This window comes from Struthio camelus, chromosome 5 (genome assembly GCF_040807025.1).
Source record: "Struthio camelus isolate bStrCam1 chromosome 5, bStrCam1.hap1, whole genome shotgun sequence".
NCBI lineage: Eukaryota > Metazoa > Chordata > Aves > Struthioniformes > Struthionidae > Struthio > Struthio camelus.
Window position 1 is genome coordinate 79,247,212 of NC_090946.1, and position 19,772 is coordinate 79,266,983.

At 44.2% G+C, this 19,772-nt stretch overlaps 1 protein-coding gene across 11 annotated transcripts in view; it reads right to left on the minus strand.

Moving 5' to 3' along the window:
• Nucleotides 1–818: 818 nt before the first annotated feature.
• KTN1 (kinectin 1) overlaps nt 819–19,772 on the minus strand; it is a 79,397-nt gene continuing 60,443 nt past the window's right edge. For 4 of the 11 annotated variants that reach the window (XM_068947462.1, XM_068947467.1, XM_068947464.1 and 1 more), the window contains 12 exons: nt 17,864–17,950; nt 15,936–16,025; nt 14,746–14,826; nt 14,204–14,293; nt 13,999–14,091; nt 12,592–12,663; nt 11,993–12,076; nt 11,715–11,798; nt 9,293–9,376; nt 7,332–7,424; nt 2,512–2,635; nt 819–1,323 (listed from right to left, as the gene is read on the minus strand). In XM_068947462.1, the coding sequence (XP_068803563.1) occupies nt 1,319–1,323; nt 2,512–2,635; nt 7,332–7,424; nt 9,293–9,376; nt 11,715–11,798; nt 11,993–12,076; nt 12,592–12,663; nt 13,999–14,091; nt 14,204–14,293; nt 14,746–14,826; nt 15,936–16,025; nt 17,864–17,950 (987 nt within the window). In that variant the 3' untranslated portion in view covers nt 819–1,318. The remainder of the gene's footprint in view (nt 1,324–2,511; nt 2,636–7,331; nt 7,425–9,292; nt 9,377–11,714; nt 11,799–11,992; nt 12,077–12,591; nt 12,664–13,998; nt 14,092–14,203; nt 14,294–14,745; nt 14,827–15,935; nt 16,026–17,863; nt 17,951–19,772) is intronic. The other 7 variants (XM_068947466.1, XM_068947472.1, XM_068947469.1 and 4 more) reach the window with 4 other exon arrangements.

The following is a 19,772-nucleotide window of genomic DNA, read 5'->3' on the forward strand; positions in this document are numbered from 1 at the left end:
TCTGGTCAAGGGGGCTGAGTGCTGAAAGAACATAAAATAAAACAAAAAATCCCACAAGAGTATGAAAAGCTCAAGCTGAGCAGTTTGAACCATTTCTAACCAGTACAATTAATTAACTTGGGCCCCCAACTGTTTTGTTGCCTTCTCTCATAATCACATCCTCAAGCATCATCAAAAACTCAGCAAGAACATCTCACTTTGCTTAAGATCCTCGCACAGAACTGGAGAGCTCCAAGATGCACGCTTAAAAACTCAAAGTGGAGAAGGGCTAACACATCTCCCTACCTTATCCTATCACAGACAGCCTGCCCAGGTTTGTTCCCAGCAAAGCACCTGGTACCAACAGAGCATTCAAACTCCCCCTCCCCCTTCCACTGCAGACTCCCATCCAGAAAACCAGGTCCAAGAGCAAGCAGAGATATCCCACATGCTGATGACAGCCAGGTGGATTTAGTCGGACCCTTCCACAAGGGCTGGCTTAAAAACATTGAGGGCTGTATGGGCAAAGTGCTTTACACTCACCGGTTTTGCCAAAGAAAATATATGATGCAGAACCACAAAGAGCCTGCAGGATGGTTTCCTGCTGCTGTTTTGTTTTCTTTCTAAACCTTAGCACCCTTTCTCTACAAACTTCAGAGAAAGGCTGCCTTTGAAGCACCCCAATTTGCCTCTTTTCAAGCTTATGCCTGCTCTGCCTCAGCCTCTGCCCAGAGACGGATGCTGAGCACAGCTCGACACTTGTTTCGGGGAGAAGAAAGGTAGAAGTCTCACCTGTGGAGTCCTCACAAACTTCAACTAAAAGAACAGAGCAGAAACACTTTGAATAATAGCATCCCTTTATTTTTTGCTGACACCATTACAAAAACTGATTACATTAGCAACCAAAAAAAAAAAAAAAGGAGTGTTTACTTGAGGTTGAAGTCAGAGGCAGCTAATCCCAAAATGTTTAAGTAAAACAGTGTACAACATCAGTATTAAAATGTTATATTCCATTGGTGACTTTACCACATTGGAGTTTTCTGAACAAGTTTTATTGAGCAAAATAAGATAAAAGATTACATGGTTACTGTCTCTCCAGGAATGTAAAGGTCTAATTATCCAAACAGTTTTTTCTTTTTATTATAAAACTAAACTCTGGAGGTGTCTACAGAGTTGGTTTTTTCTTTAAATCAGTAGTCTAACAAGGATTAGAAAAGACAAAACTCTGTTCAGTGTTTCTGACAAAGTAGAAAGGGTGAAAACATAAATAAGGCTTTAATTTGGCAAAATATAATACAATGCCTTCTGCTATCCTCAAATTAACGATTCCCCCGTGACTTCATTCTGCAAGAGAAACACAAAACGCCACGTAAGCCGAGCGGTTTCTGAAGAACAGCGTTCAAGCAAATCCGTACACAGCCAGCGCTTCAGTTCAGCGGCTCATCCCAAGCAGCTTCGTTAGCATCGGCGCCGGGACGAAGCCCAGAGGAACGAGCAGGGAGGCGGAGGCCTATCTGACAGGAGGCTAAAAGCTACAGCCTCCCCGAGGCAGAGGCCAAGGCTCGGGCGGCCCCGTCCTCCCACGTGCCCGAAGAGCAGCACCAAGCCCTTCCCACAGGACCAGCCTCACCCCATCATGAGCGCCCTGCTGCTGGCCTGCAAGAGGAGCTCTGCTGCCCACATTGTACTACAGAGGCAGGAATGGGGAAAAAAATCCCAAATTAGCCAAAAAACAAACACACATACACACAAGTATCCGTCCCCAGTGCCTAAGAGGGAGTTTTTGGCACTTTTTGTAGCAGCACGTTCGCTGCCAAGCCTTTGCTGCCTCTCACACTGAACAGTTCACAACTCGCTTTCAGACCCCTCTAACAGCTCATCTAGGAGGGGCTCACTGACAGAGTGCATCAGCTTTGCAAGAAAGTTCGGGTGTCTCAAGTTTATCCGACCGCTAGTTAACTTTGGGTCGCTTCAGAAGTTAACGGCATGAGGTAGTGAACCACAAAAGCCCACATTTCAAAGTTGGCCATATGTTAAAATAAAAGCCTTGTTCGTGTGCCTATAATTGGATCAAGAGTTCATGCCAGACTGAGGCTTTAGATATTCATATCCCCGTGACCACAGCTAACGCAGTGAAAGCCCAGTGGGTTACTTTATATTCTGTCCCAAAGCAACTGGAGCACGGAAGCACAGACATTTTGCCCGTGTTACTGGCAAGAGAGAGGGAAGTAAGGCATGGGCACTGCGAGAAGACAGCTTTGGAAACCTGTCGAGTGAAGAGGCAAGCAGCAAGAAGCAGGGACACAGAGTCTTGTGTCTAGACAGACAGGGATACAGGGCCACAAGATCAGCCCCAGCTAACTGAAGTAGGGATCCAGAGAGAAATACATCTCCAGTGCCTACTAGAAGCTTTTGATCGATTCCACATAGAAAGTTTCAACACCTGATGTGTCAAGTCTGAACAGGTTCCCCCCCTTCCATCCCTTCTAACAAACCCACCCGTTCAGCTAGGCAGCCAACGGCTGTTCCTACCTACTAGCTGGTAGTGTTCTCGTCCCTTTGACAGCATTTGGCTTACTGACACAAGCAGCTTCTTGAGATGACCTACATCCTGGTTAAGATTCACCGCCACATTTAGTCTTTTATCAGTCAATTCCTGGAAGGAGGAAAAAAAAAGTCATTAAAAACTCATTTACAATCTAATTACCAAGAAAGTCTAGAATTAGATTCTCCATATAAAATTACAACTTCTTGCACAGATGGGAACAATTCTTGTAAATCAGAGGGTTATAGCCACATTTAAAGAGAACGCTGTTCAAAGTCAAGAAGCCACTTCCTGCACCAAGGAATTACCTGCACATGCTGAACATCAGCAAGAGCATCACTGGCTTCCAGTCTGGGCGACATTTACCCCACTGGTCCCAGGACTTGTGCTCGTAGCTGCAGCTGATCTGGCCTCAGAAGGTGGTTTCAAAATACTACTGGGCATCCCCACAAGCCTTACGAAAAACCCACGCTGACCAGAGAGCATGCTTAATTAAACAGGTCTGCAAAGCACAACAACAGCGTGCTCCAGAGAAAGGATGGCTTCCGACACCCCGCAGCTGTAACAACAAAGCTACCGGACCACCCAAGATTTGGTCTGTACGAGGAGCTGTGCAGGACCCGAAAGGTAGCCTAGAGGATAAGCGGATGCTGGTTTTTTTCAGCAGAGGTGCCAATACCACACACGTGCATCACTGGCCGACGTCAGCAGAAGAGATGGCTGGCTGGCGTCCATAAGGCTTTTCTGCCCCATGCCCTCTCAAGCAGCTGAAAGCCTAATTAGGCACCAGTGCCTCTTTAATAGGTCTGTTGCACTCTGTGGGATCAGGTCCTCAGCAGTACATAATGCTACAACCCAAGCATAAGGGCAGCTCCAGCTGTGAATCCTGACAAAACCTTTCAAAACAGCCTGGGAGCAGCACCCCTTGTCACCTGCCCTGCAGCACCAGCACGCCTGCCCCGGCTCACGGCGGCTGCACGCAGGCTGCTGCCACCCGCCAGCTCTCCCAACGGTTTCTGCTCTGAGCCCCAGTGAAATCCCTATTTCCCAAGCGTACAATGACACGTGGACTTGCATAAAGAGATTTCAAAGTAGTTTAAGCACCAATCGACACGGAAAACTAGAGAAGAAAGCTCTGTGAAATCAAAATATTGATTTTTTTTTAAATATACCATAGAAATAAGCAAAGTACTTTTTCAGGAGTTCAGTTCTCTATTCCTTTAGAGCCATACAAAGAACTTCATATCCAAAACATGCATTACTATTCCTTATTCAATTCATAAGGCAGACATGCAGATATACCTCTAAGAGAGCCTCCACTATAAGAATTCACCAGCTAAAAATAAGCAAGTTGACTTTGGCATCTGTGATACAGACCTACTCGATTCTCCATGTGAACACCGAGAGGTGTTTGCAAGCCCTGGGCGTCAGCCAGCCCCGCTCTAACTGAAAGCGGTTTTTACAATTAACTTCAGCAGCAAACTGAACAGGACTGATGCATAACACCGTTGCAAATATCTCCCTAGAGTTTCAGGGAAATTAGAGCAAGTTCAGAGAGGGCCATTTGCAGACCGCCCATTCGGCGAGCGCTGCGGCTAGACCTGCCCGTAACGCAGGAAGGGCGGTAAATCAAGCTCAACCACCTGCACCATCATAGGAACTATCTGGGCTCAGGCAAGAGAACAAAGCAATAGACAGCAAAGCTCTTACTTGAGTGCCACTGGTAAACATTTTTTCTACTGTAGAAATCATTGGGAATCTGTACGAGAGTAGCTTTAACCTGTTTTACCTATATTAAAGGGCCACTTCTGCCCTCTGTGGTTAAGCTTCCTGAAGTTTAAGCACGCTCCCTAAAAATCCCACGGACAACCAAAGGTGTGGTTATGTCTGCAATTCGGATCTCCGTCCTGACAGGCACTGAACCGACACGCTCCTCTCCAGCGGAGCTTTACACGAAGGGCACTTCATTTTCAGCGATGGAGTGTTTTACATAGGGATATGGGAAAAAAGCACCAGACTGCATATAAGCCTCAAAATAAGTTTACTGCCTAGGAAAGCTGCTGAATATAAACGACTTCCTTAAAGCACATTAAAAGGCACCTTCAGTATCATCTAGTTCCATAAGCGACAAGGAAGCCGATTCGAAAACCCAAATGATTTATTTTTAAGTAGAGAGAAAAGCAGTCTACAGAAAATACACAGAACGTGTTTGAGGGTTTTTGCAAGCATCATTCCTCAGTTTTGTGGGTTGGTTCCCATACCCAGAAGGAACAAACATGCTCATTTTCAAGCAAGCATTTTCAGGTCCCTTTTAAAAAACAGAAGAGACTGTTGCTAGGTAAAAGTAGCTGGAAGACTTTCTTTTTTAGTCTGAGAGCTATTTTAAGCTGGGTTTTCAGGCTTCTGGGGAGACAGCTCTAAAAAAAAAAAAAAAGTGCAAGCAAGAAGGGAAGACGACAAAGACAGCGTTCTAACTTTAGTCTCTGGCAATGGCTACCTATTTAAAGCAGTGTTTAGACAATTAACATTTTTTACTAATGAAGATTTAATTATGGATTTATTGAGACTTCATTTCTCCACATTCCTCTTAATAAAGCAACTGACATTCGGGAGGAAACCTGGTTGGGGTTCAGCTGGGGTTCCAGCTATAGCAGAGCAATACATACACCAGAGGGGTCATGCAAGCTGTTATAAACAAAGTATTAAATCAAAGTAACCTCCTCAGGCCACAGCAGGGCACGTCCGAGGACGCCTGGCTTCGGAGCGCTCACCAGGTGCTGCCAACCAGGAAGCACCACAGCCAGCAGTAAAGATACAACTTTGATAAGCGACTGCTGTTGAGCAAGGACAGGCAGCTTGTAGCACCACACTCCTATTTGGGACTGCAGCAGTTGTGGGACACGGCCAAATTTTCTACCCTGCTTGTCTGCAGATACAGCCGGAGTGTTAATGCAAGCCTGTGTCGCTGTCACATTTGCGGAGCTTATGCAATGCATTCACTGCGTGTTTGCAAGGGACGTTCATCCCAAGAGGCTGAGCAGAGCTCCAAGAGGAGGGCGAATGAGCAGCATGAGGGCTCTCTGCCCGGTCAGCTTGCATTATCAGCCCTGCCCCAGGTCCAGTCAAGGTGGGAGAGCATCTCAAAGCCTCCTTGAGCCTGCCTTTTCTGCTCCCTGGTCAATCCCTAGCATCAAGCTGAAACGGAGGTCATCACAAGGGCATACCAGAGGGCACACAGGTTGGCACTGGTTTATGAGGGCTCTTCCCCTACCATCTGCTGCAGGCAGGGACATGCAGCACCCAAGCGTCACCATCACCAGCCAGCCTCCTGCTGGCAGCACCGGAGAGGGCTCAGCAAATCGAACATCCCCTCCAGGACATGTTCACAGAGCTGAAACATGAGTGGTCTCAGAGGCCCAGCTGCATCTCCGGCTCTTGGCATGCTTAGCCCACAACTCATGCTTAGCCCGCCAAACAGCAACCCTGACTGATCACTCCCCAGAAAAGCCATTTCATTTCTGCTAATGACTACAAAGGCAAAGGCTTTTCTACAGGGCTCCTTAGAGAACTCCAAGCCTCCTCTTGCAGCTGATGAAGCTGCTTATTTTCAGCAGATGAAAGGAGTCAATATAAATTATTCGTCCTACAAGCAAGTGCTCCTCTCCCCCTCAGACTACAGCATTTCTTTACACCCTATCCATCAGGAGAAAATGGGTAATGAGTTCTATTGACACCATTTAGCTGTATCAAATGTGCAGGGAAGACATCTATTTTAGCCTTCTACTTCTCAGCTGCCTTCTGGAAAGCTATTTTGAAGCTGATGTCAAAGCTCTTGTTTCCAGAGTCAGGGAAGCCCAGTTCCTGAACCCAGGCCTCAGCAGCTTGTACACATGGTGCCTTTTTAGGGCCAGCACTCAAGAACCAGCTACAAAGCAGCTCAGCAGTCAACCACACAAGCAGTAACCCATAGGCTCAGGTGAGTTACCTGTGAAGGGGAAAGCAGACCACTCCAGAGTCCACCCAACTCCAGACCCTGTAAGTGCAACCCCATTACTGGGGGATATAAAAAAGGACACCCTTGGTCTGGAGAGTCAGCCACCCACACACAGCACAGGGCACTGCTCACATTTGTTGCTTGCTAAAGCTCACACCAGCCAGATTTTGCTGCTGGACCAGGTCAAGGTCAGCACAAATCCTCAGAAGCCAGGATCAGCTGAAGCTGAATTTGGGCACCTCCCCATGGCTAACAATAAGCTCTTGTCCATGCTGCAGGACCAGGAGGTTCAGCATTTTGACAACAGACTGCATGGCCTACAATACCAAGGCACTCCAAGACAGCCATCTTCCTTTGGTATTACAGACATCAGCAAGGGTCAGCCCAGCACTTAATATTTTAAGCTCATTTCGTAATCAATAGATTTATTTTTAGCTTCCTTTAACGAGTGAACAAGTTCGGGGCTCTTCCTCAAACACTCTCCACTTTTGCCCAAACCAAACCAACAACCCTTTGGGAAGCCCAAGTCTCACATACAGAACCTCTTCCCTTCCTCCTTGCAAACGTGAGATGGGGAAAGAGGTCACGATCCAGATGACAGCAGAACTCCCACCACTTAGAAAAACATCCACATCCCCAGGATACAGCTCCACAGCACCACGCTGACAAGCTGTAAACTAGGAAACTTCATCAAGCCTTAATTTACTGTCAGCAGCACATAACCCGTTCCTTTGCTGGAGCTCACTTCCTGAAGTTCATAATCCACACGAGATTTGCATTGCCCCCGGGGATGGGCTCAAAGGAAATACTCACTGACTCTGAGCAAACATCACTGTTCTCAATAACATTGGCATCCCCAGCAGCTTTTCCAATTTCTCTCTCAAGAGACGCCAAAGACTCCTGGGCCTGTAGGGGGAACACAGAGAAGGCAACAACTAGTAAAGGCTGAAAAGCAAACCCCTATCTCTCCATGACTGCTAGAGACACAGGAAATCATTGTTCTGGAGGAAATCTGTTTTATGCCAGACTCACTCAGGGGACCAACACATTTTCTGAGATTGACATGTCTCCTCACAATCAGCATGTTGCATGTCAGTCTGCCTGCATTTGAAAGCAGTTCTAGGGGGATGCTTTAATAGTCTCACATCAAGTTATTAGGTAAAAATTGTGCAGCAATTTTTTCATGTTAGGGTGTAGCACAAGCAGGTCTCCAGAATCCTGATCATAGATCTGCATGAACCAGGGACATCAGCACTGCTCGTATGTCAACCTCCAACTGCTCTGAAGTGAGCTAAGTGCTGTAAACATCTTATCTCAATGGGTCTCCTTTTATCTTTTCACCCCTTTGCAGTGCTTCTGGGGCCACTTGTCCCTACCTCAGGACAAGGGCTGCCTCCTATCCCAGCCACAGCTCTCCCTCAGCATCTACTCCCTCCGGTCCTGCAGGAACCCAACCTGACCTCCTCTCCTCCCTTCTTTCTGCCACCTTTCCTTGTTGAGCTACATAGCTGAATTTCTGGCACAGCTTCTGCTTTGGGGAAATAGTCTCTTAAAGCACTGTGGGATAGATCCCCTCCAGCTTGCCAGTTTGGCCAGATCAACCCTTGTTTTGCCTCCCTCCTCTGCCTCCAGTCACAAGCCATGTACTGTCTGCTTTCTAAGCCCTTTGCAGCTATTCTCACCTTCCTTAAGGGGAGGCTCACTGTCCATCCCCCATTCCTTGCTTCATGCCCTCCACCCACAACCCAAACAAGCTTTGGGCCATCTCACAACAGTGCTTCATTAAACCTCCTTCAGCCTGCCTTCTGTCATGGAGCCCAATCTTCACAAGCAGGCACATTGCCAGGGCATCAAGACCAGCAATGATCCAGTCAACCAGCCCATTTCTCCATCACTGACAGGTCTTAAGAGTAATCCAAGAGACAGGCTAGCTCTAGAAGGTATCTATAAGAGTTGCTCTTAAAACTAAAGCACTAGCAACCCATCTTACCAGAACCCACCTAACTAAACCCATCTTTTGCATGTTGCTTCCCAGCTTACATGCTATGCTCATGGCCAAGAAAGCAGCATCACAGAAGGAACAAGGAGACATTATAGGAACCGGAGCCAGGCCGCAGCTATTCTGCGGATTATTCTTGTCTCCGTTTATCAGCCCTCCCATGAGAGGTTTGTTTCTTTGAGATCTCTCGTACTTTAAGATTTCCCTTTAAGCAGCCAATGAGAACCAGCAGTGGTAACCCATCTGCCCGTCTCATCAAGGTTGTGTAGAGCTAATTGTAAAGACTTGCAGTCTCTTAGGTTATAGCCAATTTGTAACCACTTGCAAGTGGGCTGACAGCTTGTAACCCAACTTGCAACCACTGATTTGAGACTGGATTTAAATGTTCCAGTATGTGGTGGCGGGGGAATTGAGAGGTGCGTTTTTTTGTTTGGTTGGGTCTCTCTAAATAAAGAATTAGCTGTCAGCCCTAAATCATCACTTTTTCCCATTGGCACAAAACCATCATGAACAGAAGATGCTTTCAAGAAGGACAATTAAACAGAGCTGTTTGTTGCATTTTATCATTTCAGCAGACACACAGGTATCCTGCATCAGCTCCTATATTCACAGTTCCAGTCACCTGAGGAACCAGTAAGTGGAGCAAAAACTCCACAGGGCAGGCAGTCAGCTCAAACTCCTGGAACAACCACATTTTCAAGCACTGCAAAACTACAAATCATGACAGCTTCTACAGTATTTAAAACCACATCTGTTTAAAAAAGAGTCTGCTTACCTTGGGCAAGTCACCAGCTACCTTCTGCCTCTCATTTTGATCAATTTTGAGTTTTGACAGCGTTTCATTTAACTGTGTTTTCAGCTGTAAAATAGTAAGGAAGAAAATTAGTTTCCCTCCCCTCTTTAATCCATCTCCCTTGTGGATTAACCCAGTGCACACTGACTGCAGAGGGGGTACAATTACTAACAATTACACACACTGGATTAGTCAACATATACGATGAGGTTTACAAGGACAGTCAAGGAAGAGAGACTCCATCTGTCAAGATAAACGTAAAGAATGGAAACTACAGAAAAAAAAGACAGGGTTAGCATCAACTTGATTACAAGTGGTTTCAACTTTTAAACTATATTGCCAAGAAGTTAGCTAGCAATACCGAATATACTTAAGCCTCTCTAGCATTCCTCTCACAAGTCAGTCCAGATTTCAACTTAATTCACAACAAATATGCAAAAATGCAAACTGTCATCTTCCTAATTCAGGCTAAAGAGTCACTTTACTGCTGAATAAACCAAAAACTCTGCTTGTCATCTTAATAAAGCACCACTTATTACAACAATGTTGACTAAACCAGTCTGTTAATGTCACATCAAGGAATGAATCACTGACAGGGGTATATTAAATTGTCGATTGTGTTTAGATTCAATCCAAAAAGTAAAACTATTTCAGTCAAGAGGGATGAATCCTTTTGTACTGGCTGCCCTTGAAATACAGCCTTCCAAAGAAAGAATATAAACATTAAGAATATTTCGATTGCTCTTCAACACAGCACACAGCACTTAAGGCTCGAGCCTCAAATAGGAACACTAACAAGAAGCCTGAGTGCCAATTTTGTTGGATTTGCGACTCAAGTGTGCTGTGCTAATGTTCACTATTCCTGCTGTCAGTCTTCTTGGGAACCAGCAGGGGACTGAAGAAGTGAACAATAGGCTACTCCGAGCATTGAATTCTCACTAATTCCAAAACCCTACATTATACTCGTCTCGGGCTTGGAAGGTTTCCCCCTTTGCACCACCTGGACTAGCGCATGCTGTTTTTCTACAGTTTAAGGAAGCACTCTTGGGCTCCTCAGCAGCTTCATCTTTTCTCTTCGTTCACCTTAACGTTAGGGGGACATTTATTCTGAAATCTCTTCATTTCTCTTCCTCAGTCTCCTGCCTATTACAAAGACACTCATATAAACTGGACGACGCTCCCAAGTGGTTTGCACGAAGCTTGTTTACCACTTCCTCACGCTTCTACCAGCGCAGCATCGTCAGACTGCAGAGTCAAGCTGCACTGCTGGGGAGCTCAGCTTTTTAAGCTTTTGTTGTTACAGACATAATAGATTGTTGCCTCTTACGTTCAAGAGGTTGGCGTTTGCTGATTAACTCTAAGATGTGTGTTCATCTCCCATTTCCCTTGCTTTCAAAACAAGAGGCTTCAGTTGCTGAGGCAGGATGCTAATCAGTGCTACACTAGGCTTGGCAAGCATACTAAAAGCAGTCACAATCTACTTAAGTTTAACTCAACAATTTTAACACAGTCACGTTAGTGGCAGTACCCTGGCGAGACCAGCAGTTCAGCCAGCAGTGACAGGTCGCCCCATCAGCTACTCTAAAATCCACCAGCAAAGACACAGTGGCAGAAATAACTTTTCCTGGTTCTGGCTCAAAAGTATGAGGAAAGCTCAGTTCAAATACAAGCAGAGGAAGGATCAGACCCCTCCCGCAGCCTCAAAAAAACACGTTACTCAAACAAATGAGAACTGAAAGGATTCAGACTGTAAAATCATGCATGTTTAGGACTGAAGGTCTGGCACCAATTAACCCAACTCCTTCTTGAGAAACCAGCTTTAGGAACATTAAATGCTAGATAGCATATCTAGCCAAAACGCACCCTACGTGGTGCGCGCCACGACCCAGAACAGTTGTTCTGCCACATCAGGACACCAACTGCTCAGTGGCTGGATGCTCCGAACAAACCTAACATTGTTTTGGCCAATTTCTGTACATACGAAGCAACATGGAAGAGGCTCTCCACTGCCAGGCTTAAATGGACATCACATCTGCATCCTCAAAAGCTTTGGGAAGACAACCAGAGGATAACCTCTGATTAAACTGATAAGGGAACAACTTCTACTGCCCCAGAGACATTATATTTGCAGCTATCCACATCTACACTGCGTAAAACATTGATTCTCAAGAAGTTCTAGCTATGAAAGTCCTAAAGACTTTGGAAAAAGTCTCAAGAACTAGACATGCTATTGTTAGGAGCAGAGAAAGAGACAAATTGTAAAAGTCAGACTACATAAATGATTGCAATGGACAAAAATATCAAGCTGAAGAGGTTAGCAGAACAGACAGGATTTGGAATAAGTCTCCGCTTCGTAAGTATGCCGGGAGCCTAGTTTGTGCCCAGCGGAGAACAAGCTTCTTACCAAATTTAACTCTTCATTCTGTCTTACTGCTTCAGAATATGAATCATCAAGTTTTTTCTGCAATTCAGTCAACAGATCTTTGAGCTGAAATGAAGTTTAGAGTTTTAGGATTTGTCTCCTTAGGATGCCCACTTTTCTTCTGCTCAGTTATTAGCGTGCCGCTCTACCCTAAGGTCACAAGCATACGAACTCCTCAGCCACAGAGGCTAAGCCCTCGATTAGTTTGCCAGCTGACTGGTAGCCAAGAGAAAAAGGACAGTTTGGTCAATTATGTTTACCTCTCTGACTTCTGACACATAAGTAGATCGTTCTATTTCTGCCTTTTCTAGTTCACTTTCCAAATGTTCTCTCTCTTTTTTAAGCTAGAAACAGAAAAACAGAGTTAAAAAAGACATTTTCAAAGTCTTTACCTTACAGTATCATTCCTTAGTTTATTATTAGCTCTAAGTTTCTATGAAATACTTCATGACATTTAGAGAGCCTTTTAAATCTCGTGATTGCACAATGCAGATTTAAACTGTTACTCTTCAAAAGTAACTTGAAGTTTGAACGTAAAAGAATCAAGGCCAAGATCATCGAAAAGCAGATACAAAGTAAACTCCTTGGCCTCCCAAATAAAGGGCCCCACTTCCCAGAGCCTCAGCAATCCAGTGGACAAGCACCGAAATTAAAAAATAACAATAAATAAAGACACTTCCCAGGGCTCAACTTTATCCATCTGCTTCTTGAAGAACACTGGCCAAAAAGTTCAGATCAAACTACAACACAAACTGTACTACATGCAAGAGAAGTCCCAGTATGTTCAAATTCAGAACACAAGCCTGTTTTATACCCTGTTTTAAGTAAAGTTTCAAAGGGAAGAAACATCTGCACGTACAGTTTCAACTTCTTTGATTTCTTCTTTTAATCTCTCTACCTCATGCTCCAAAGGAACGACTGAAGAGCGTAACTGCAGTTTTCAAAAAAGACAAATGCATCATTTAATTGGATTGGTCCAAGGCAAACTCTCCATATACACTTAGACTTGATTCTATGGTTTAAAAACATTAAGCACGATGAAATTATGGTGACTGCAAATAAAATAAGACACTCATATAATTCAGTATATTGAGTCCCCATCATAACATACACACACCTTTTCTGCCTTTCCCCCCAACATAAGTCCTCTAACAGATATTTAGAGCTAGATCACAAATGCTTGGGATACAAGGACTAAGCGACCTGTCTGTTGTTTGCAGTAAGAGAAGTATCCTTCCTAGTCACTTTACAGTGAAGACAGTCTCCATTCATGAACTATACAGAGCTAAGCCCAGCATATCTAGCCATATTAGAGACTGTGTAAGTGTAGCAGATGGCAACACACCTATAGTTCAAGAACTCACAGCCTGTTACAAGTCCCTCAAAACAAGAGGTTTTCAACTCATCTCCATGTTTGTTTCAAGCTCATACCCTGGCAATCAAATTTGCAAGCAGGAGTTCAGAAATTATTTCTTTCAAAATCAGTTTCACCTACTTCAACTCCAGATTGGGAAAGAAACATAAAAGCCTTTTCTCCTGCCACTTTTGCTAGCAGCAGAGCCTTCCTCAGGGGAAAAGCTCTGCAGGTAGTTTCAAGCTGAATTAGTTGACCATAATGGATTAACTGTTATTTTAACATCTTCAAGAAAAGGGTTACAATTATAGGATATTTAAACCTTAGCATAAATAGTCTGCATCTGTTCACAAACGGCTTTTTAAAAAAAAAAAAAGCGATTAAGACATACAGTTTGAGTTGCCAGGATCAGAAACATTCGTACTCCTGGGCACATTAATGGGTCACGTGTATTTTCCTGAAGCTTTGGTTTCCTATCCTGCCTGGCATTACTATTACTATGCATTATTTGGCTGCTTCCTGTATCACCTGCAAAGGACTGTGCCAAGGACTTAAGAGATCAGTTAAGGATCTCACACCTGTACTGTTTGCTCTCACTAATCTGAAGATGGCAGCGGGAATTGCCAACAACTGCAGGGATACCAACAATTCCCCCACTTCTGAATTTTTTGGAATAGAAAGATGTCTCAAAAAAAAAAATCACTGCCTAGTATGAAACTAAGTGCCACAGCACTGAAAGTCCTACTGTTACAAAAAGGGATATTATACCCATTGCTGACTTCACCCTTTTCGTCCACTGGTCGCGCATACATCAAACCAAGCAACCAGAGCTTTGCTACGCTAGCCTTTGCAGCGCTCTGACTTCAAGTGGAAATTGTCTGGCCATCCCAAAAGGCAGACCTTCAGAAATACCTGTTTAAGTTCCTTCTGTGAGTCTTCAACTTTTATTTTCCATTTACTCTCTTCCTCTTCCACGCTCCTCTGTAGCCTTTGTAAAATCCCCTCCTAAAAAAAGGAGGGGGAAAAAAAAATAAAGGGAGTGCAGTCTGAACGCTTACAACAGAAGAAAGGCAGCTTGCAACGTCGCAACGCACAAGCAACCACACAGGCTGCTTACCGTCTCTGCCAGAACCGACTTGTACTTCTCACAGTCCAGTTGCAACAGCGTGTTCATTCCCTCAGCTTCCTTCAACTTCTGCTCCATAGCCTGTCAAAGGAGGAAAGGAATCAGCAAAGTCATGTCTCAGCTGACAGATACGAGCTCTGCTATTTATACTATTGTCACAAGCAAGCTGTTACTATCTACACTGGCAGGTCTTTCTTTCCATTCTGTGCAAAGACACCAACATCAAGTGCAACTTTTCACTACCCAGCCACAACCTTTACACAAGTTACTGCAGTAACTCACTGAGCTGCCTGAAAACAAGCCATTTACTTGGAAAGGGACCAAGGATTTTCATTTCATTAACACTTTCACAACTCCACAAGGTCCTTTTAGGAGATTCAAATACATTCCTTACATACAAGATGCAAATATTTATAAAACAGTTTTCTTATCACCTGTTAACTAATTTGAACCTCACAATCCAGAGCACGATTTGCAAGATTTATAGCAAGAAATACGCCACACACAAGACAGCCCCCACTGCTTGCACTTACTTTGACCTCTTCAGATCCCGAGACCCCTCTCAGATATTCTTTAGCCAGCTTTTCAAACCCACATATCCACTCGCTATGACTCTGTTGGGAAATACGTTCCGTTAAAGCTACAAGCAACCTCAATAAATTTTATCTTTGGGACATCTGTCTCCCAATTGCAGCATTATGGAAGAGTGTTTCAGCACTTTAATTCCCATGAGCTAATGTAGAGCCCGACAGGAGTTGTTCATCTAGCACCGGACGCAGCCGAGACAAGCTGACAGTCCGCAGGCAGCAATCCAGGAATATAAAGTATGGGAGAGAGACAGCTCACGAGGGCTTGGAGCTACTGAAATAGGACTGGGTCACAGAGGTCCACCTGCAAGTGTCAGGGCTCTACAACAAGTATTTGAATACTTAAATGTTTTCCAAAATCCATGAATAGTTGAAGTGGACTCATTCAATGGGATCCTAGGGACTTCACTAGGAAGATAACTTGATAAACAAAAGTAATTTTTTTTTTTTTTTTTTAGATCTCCTAGCTCATCATGAGATGAACTTCAGAACACTGAGGATATTTTTAAATATGAGTATTCACAAATTTTTTATGCTACATTACAAATCAAAGAGAGCAGCTTTTCCAGCCTCAGCTCATGCAACCCGCACAGTCTAAACCACGCAAACGCAGGACACTTCCTTTGCAAACCACTGAGAAAGCAAAACTGGAAGTCGGTGATTTTCAAAGAGATTTTGGGACCAAAACAAACACTTTGAGTTGTATTAACTACCCTAGAGGCAGCTCGGCCCCTCTAGAAAGGGCGGTCAGCAGTTATCGGCACAGCAGCCTGGGAAAACAAATTCCCACTGTGCCTAGGCAGTGAACAAACACGCAGTAGACTATCTGCTCTTGAAAATTTGCGGTCTTAGAGACGAGATAACAGAGGCAGATGAAACAGATGTTGGTGAGGTAAAAAACAAGATAACGATAACATGGCAGGGGGGAGGTGTTTGTTTTAACATTTTTCTTAATGCAATTGTCTGTACTCAGAGCGAAGCTCTTCGCTGCCAGCAAGTACATACAGCACCAGCAGAAAATAGTCATTTCCCACTGTAAACGCCTCGGGGCAAAAGGGACTGCAGTTCAGCGCTCATGATTGCCTAGTACAACAGGAGCAGGGCTCCCCGGCAGGACAGCCGGCCGCTTCTCTTACCACGTTGGACGGAAGAGACACTTTAGGGAAAAGCTTCTGGAGTAGTTCTCGCATCTCCATCTCGGCAGCTTCCAAATGCTGCTGCCTCTCCTAAACCAAGAGAGCGGCTCACGTGAAATTGGAAAATGCATTTCCCGGACCCGGCAATACCCTCTTCTAGGCCTGAACTTTAACCCAGAAAAATCATTTTTTGGGAGAGAAAGGCTCCACAGTCACTAAAATTACAAGTACCTTGCTTCAAAAATTGGCATTAAATTGCCTCAGGATTTGGCCTTCACATTTGTGCATACTTTTAAGCTTTTATTTTCCATGTCTCCTCCAATCCAGCCTGTTCTATCAAATTTACACCATCATTCAACTGTGTACAACATGAACTAACCGGCACTGAGTAACTGTATCCATAAGTCACGCCAACCCTTCCACTCAGATAATAAGCTGAGCAATATCTCAAAAACAAGAAGTTTGATTAATATTTAAAAAATCCATACTTGTTCTAAACAACTTTATGGTGGGGAAAAAAAAACACTATAAATTAACATCATTACATCAAAAACAGAATTAAAGTCAAAAGGAAAATTTGTGTCAATGCACATTTGAACCAGGCCAAGAAAGCAATACTGCATCTTCTATATATTACTTTTAAGTGCTTAACAGGGAGACCCTGGCATCCTCCTTCCCCAAGCTCGGATGGAATGGGTAATAATTATTAGAGCTGTGTGACAATCTCTGGGTTTTCTCTGTCATCGTTCTGCAAACTTGGAAATCCACAGAGCCAAGAGACACCACAGATCTCTAGTTACTTCGAAATTTATTCGGCATTAAGAGACAACCAGCCCAGAATGTGTGTCTGCTGTGCTTGTGGCAGATAGGTTTATCTAGCTACACAATACTCCTTGCACTCAGGCTCCCAGTTAAGTTTAAATATCAAAAGCTGGGACCCCTATGCATAAGACAGCCTTCAGGAAACATCCCTCACTAGTATTTGATTTTCTTTTTATTTAACATCAGCGTTACTGAGCTTTGCTGCTCTGAGTTCCTCTACTGAAAGAGAGAGCGGTGGCTTTAGTAGGTTGAGATTCAGAGACAGAGAGAGACAGGAGACATCAGGCTGCAAAATTGTGCCAAGTACATTAGTTTTTGGCAATTTGGGAACCGCCAGCAAGTGGCAAATGGCTGTTTAATCAAAATCTTTAGAGTGCAAGAGAAAGTAGACAAGCATTTAAGACACAGCAAAAGCAGTTACACAAACTCTCCGAACACCGGGCTGAGCCAAGAGCGGAGACGTAAAACACCGACACGTAATCCCAAAGCAGCGCTCATCTGCTTCTGGCTACCTGACTTGTGTTTTTAAAGTTATTTTGATGCTTTTTGAGTTCTGCACGATGACAATTAACAGTAATTCAGGCTCATAACAAATACAAGCGCCCTGCAGAACCATTCAGTCCCTATATCATTTTAAACAGCGGGTCTGACCAGCCCTGTTAGGCTTCAGATACTTCCAAGGAGGAAATTCACAGCTGTGGTGACATAGTTTTACTGCAAAGTTCCCAGGTTTTTTAAATAATGATCTAGTCCTAATTCTTCACAGGTCCACTACATTTATTCAAGCACAGAGAAAGCCCAGTAGATGAAAGCAGGTTGCTCACCAGCACAGCTCTTCTCCTAGAGCTCCCCACAAAGAAAAACGATTCACGACAGCTCTAACAATTACGCAAACAGAAATCAAATCAGCAGGCCCACAAATTAAGGAAAAATAAAAAGAAATCTAAAGACAACAGGAAGAAGCAGAGGTGAGAGTATATGAATGATCACTCAGAACAGACTATATTTAAATTGCAGTAAAAGTTAAATGCCTCCATTTGATTTAAAAGCCAGCTGCAGATCTGCTTCTAGCTTAACGCATCATTTCTAGAGGTTAACATTACAACCTTGGCAGTCTTGTTCACTTTGTCCTGCAGCAATTTTTCAGTTGATGCCAATGCTTCCATTGCTTTCCAGTTTTTCTCCCGAAGGTCCTAATCATTTTTAGAAAGAATGATTTCAGTTCAGCCAATATTCAAACTGTTTCTGCTTTTACTTCAGAGAGATATTTTGCATTACATTCCATCATTTGCATTTAAATGCTGGTTACTGCAAGATGCTTTTGCTGGGTAAGATGACATACACTGGCAAAAATAAGTAGGACGCTCAAGAGTTTGAATGAAAGAGGAGAAGCGCCAATTTCTGCCCAACCGCCCCCCCATAATCCAAAACCAATCCAAGCGTTCCTGAACTGCAGAGCAAATCGTTACAGCGCTAGCAACCCCACACTTTGACTGCACTTGTAAGAAGAGAGAGGGAAGTGTTCAAAAGTAGTGAGGAACACAGACACCAAACCACAGATTACACAACAGAGTGTTAGGCATGTTGCATTGCAGAACCTAGAACGGACCCAAATACACATGGAAGTGTACACACTTACGCCCCTGATCTTGCAACTGGATCTAACGGGGTAGATCCTTATGCCTCAGCACAGACCTGCTAAGCCAGGGCTGACTGTGGAAATACAAAGTTCAGGGCCTTGGTTTGCAGCATTTACCCCCATTCACTGGGCCACAATAAAACGCTGGCTCCCTCGGCAGCACCCGCCTGGGAGGCTTTGGGATTTTGCCAGCAACAAGCACGCCCCGGATCTGCAAGGGACCGACGTAGTACCGTACTGTGCTCCTGTATCTTTCTTGGCAAGGTCATCAAACGTGTACTCCACAAGATGTCACCATGCTAGCTCACAGCTACTAGCCTGAGAGCCTTAAGGCTAAAACCTCTTTTTAAAAAAAAAAAAAAAAAAAAAAAAAAGGAATGTCTCTCAAGGGTTATCTAGGAAGGATGGTTGGCCTTGTGAGGAGGAGACAACAGTACTTGGGACTGATTTTTTTCCCCCCCTCCTTCAACTCAGAGCAGTCAGCTTCAGCAAAGGACTACTTTTAAAAGCCTGCATCTTTTTATTCACTGCTCAAAGCATCTAAATCCAAGCATATACCTACACCAGTTTTGCTTCATCACTTCTTTTTACCTGCCTAACCTACAAGGTATTTCAACTGAACAGGAAAAGAAAGGGGATAAAAATCACAATGTGGAAAGCTGGGATTTACAGGCATGTTTCTGTCTTCAGCAGTAACCAGATTTCTGCCTGCACTGTGAAGGGCACTTAAACCTTGCAGTTCCCCAGGAAACAAGCCCATGGGAAGCACACATACGTTCTGCCTTCCCAGCTCATCAATCTTCTGAGGCTACCTAGCCACTTTCCCTCTACTTTACTTCAGCTCTTAAGCTACATTACTCGCTCAAAAGCCAAGAGCAACACACTCAATGTTTTCCTTCTGTGTTTCTTACATACCAGACCTTTTTTTTTTTTTTTTTAAATCAATATCGCTTATTGTGTGGTATCTGCTGGGTTTTGTAGGCTATCAAGACGACAAAAAAATGAGCTAAAAAATCCATATTTTAACAACCTTCTTCTAAATGATTTACGGATGCCATTCTCTTGCCCAGCACAGGTAATGCATTCTGGCGAGGTAACTTCACAACTCTGTGCTGGAAGATACAAACTTCACTTCCGCTCAAAAAAAACACATCCTGCACTGTCAGTGGCTGCCATAAAAGCCACTTACTGTCCTTGTCCTTTCTCTGAAAACACCTAATCCGATCTTCTGTAATGGGAAGAGCCAGATCTGGGAGGCCTGAAGGTAACACCACCTCCCATGTCCATGCACATTGAACATAACTCTGAAAACAACCTCCTTTCATCCTCTCACCCTCCCCCAAATCCTCCCCTCTTCCCACGGAAAGGGCATGTTT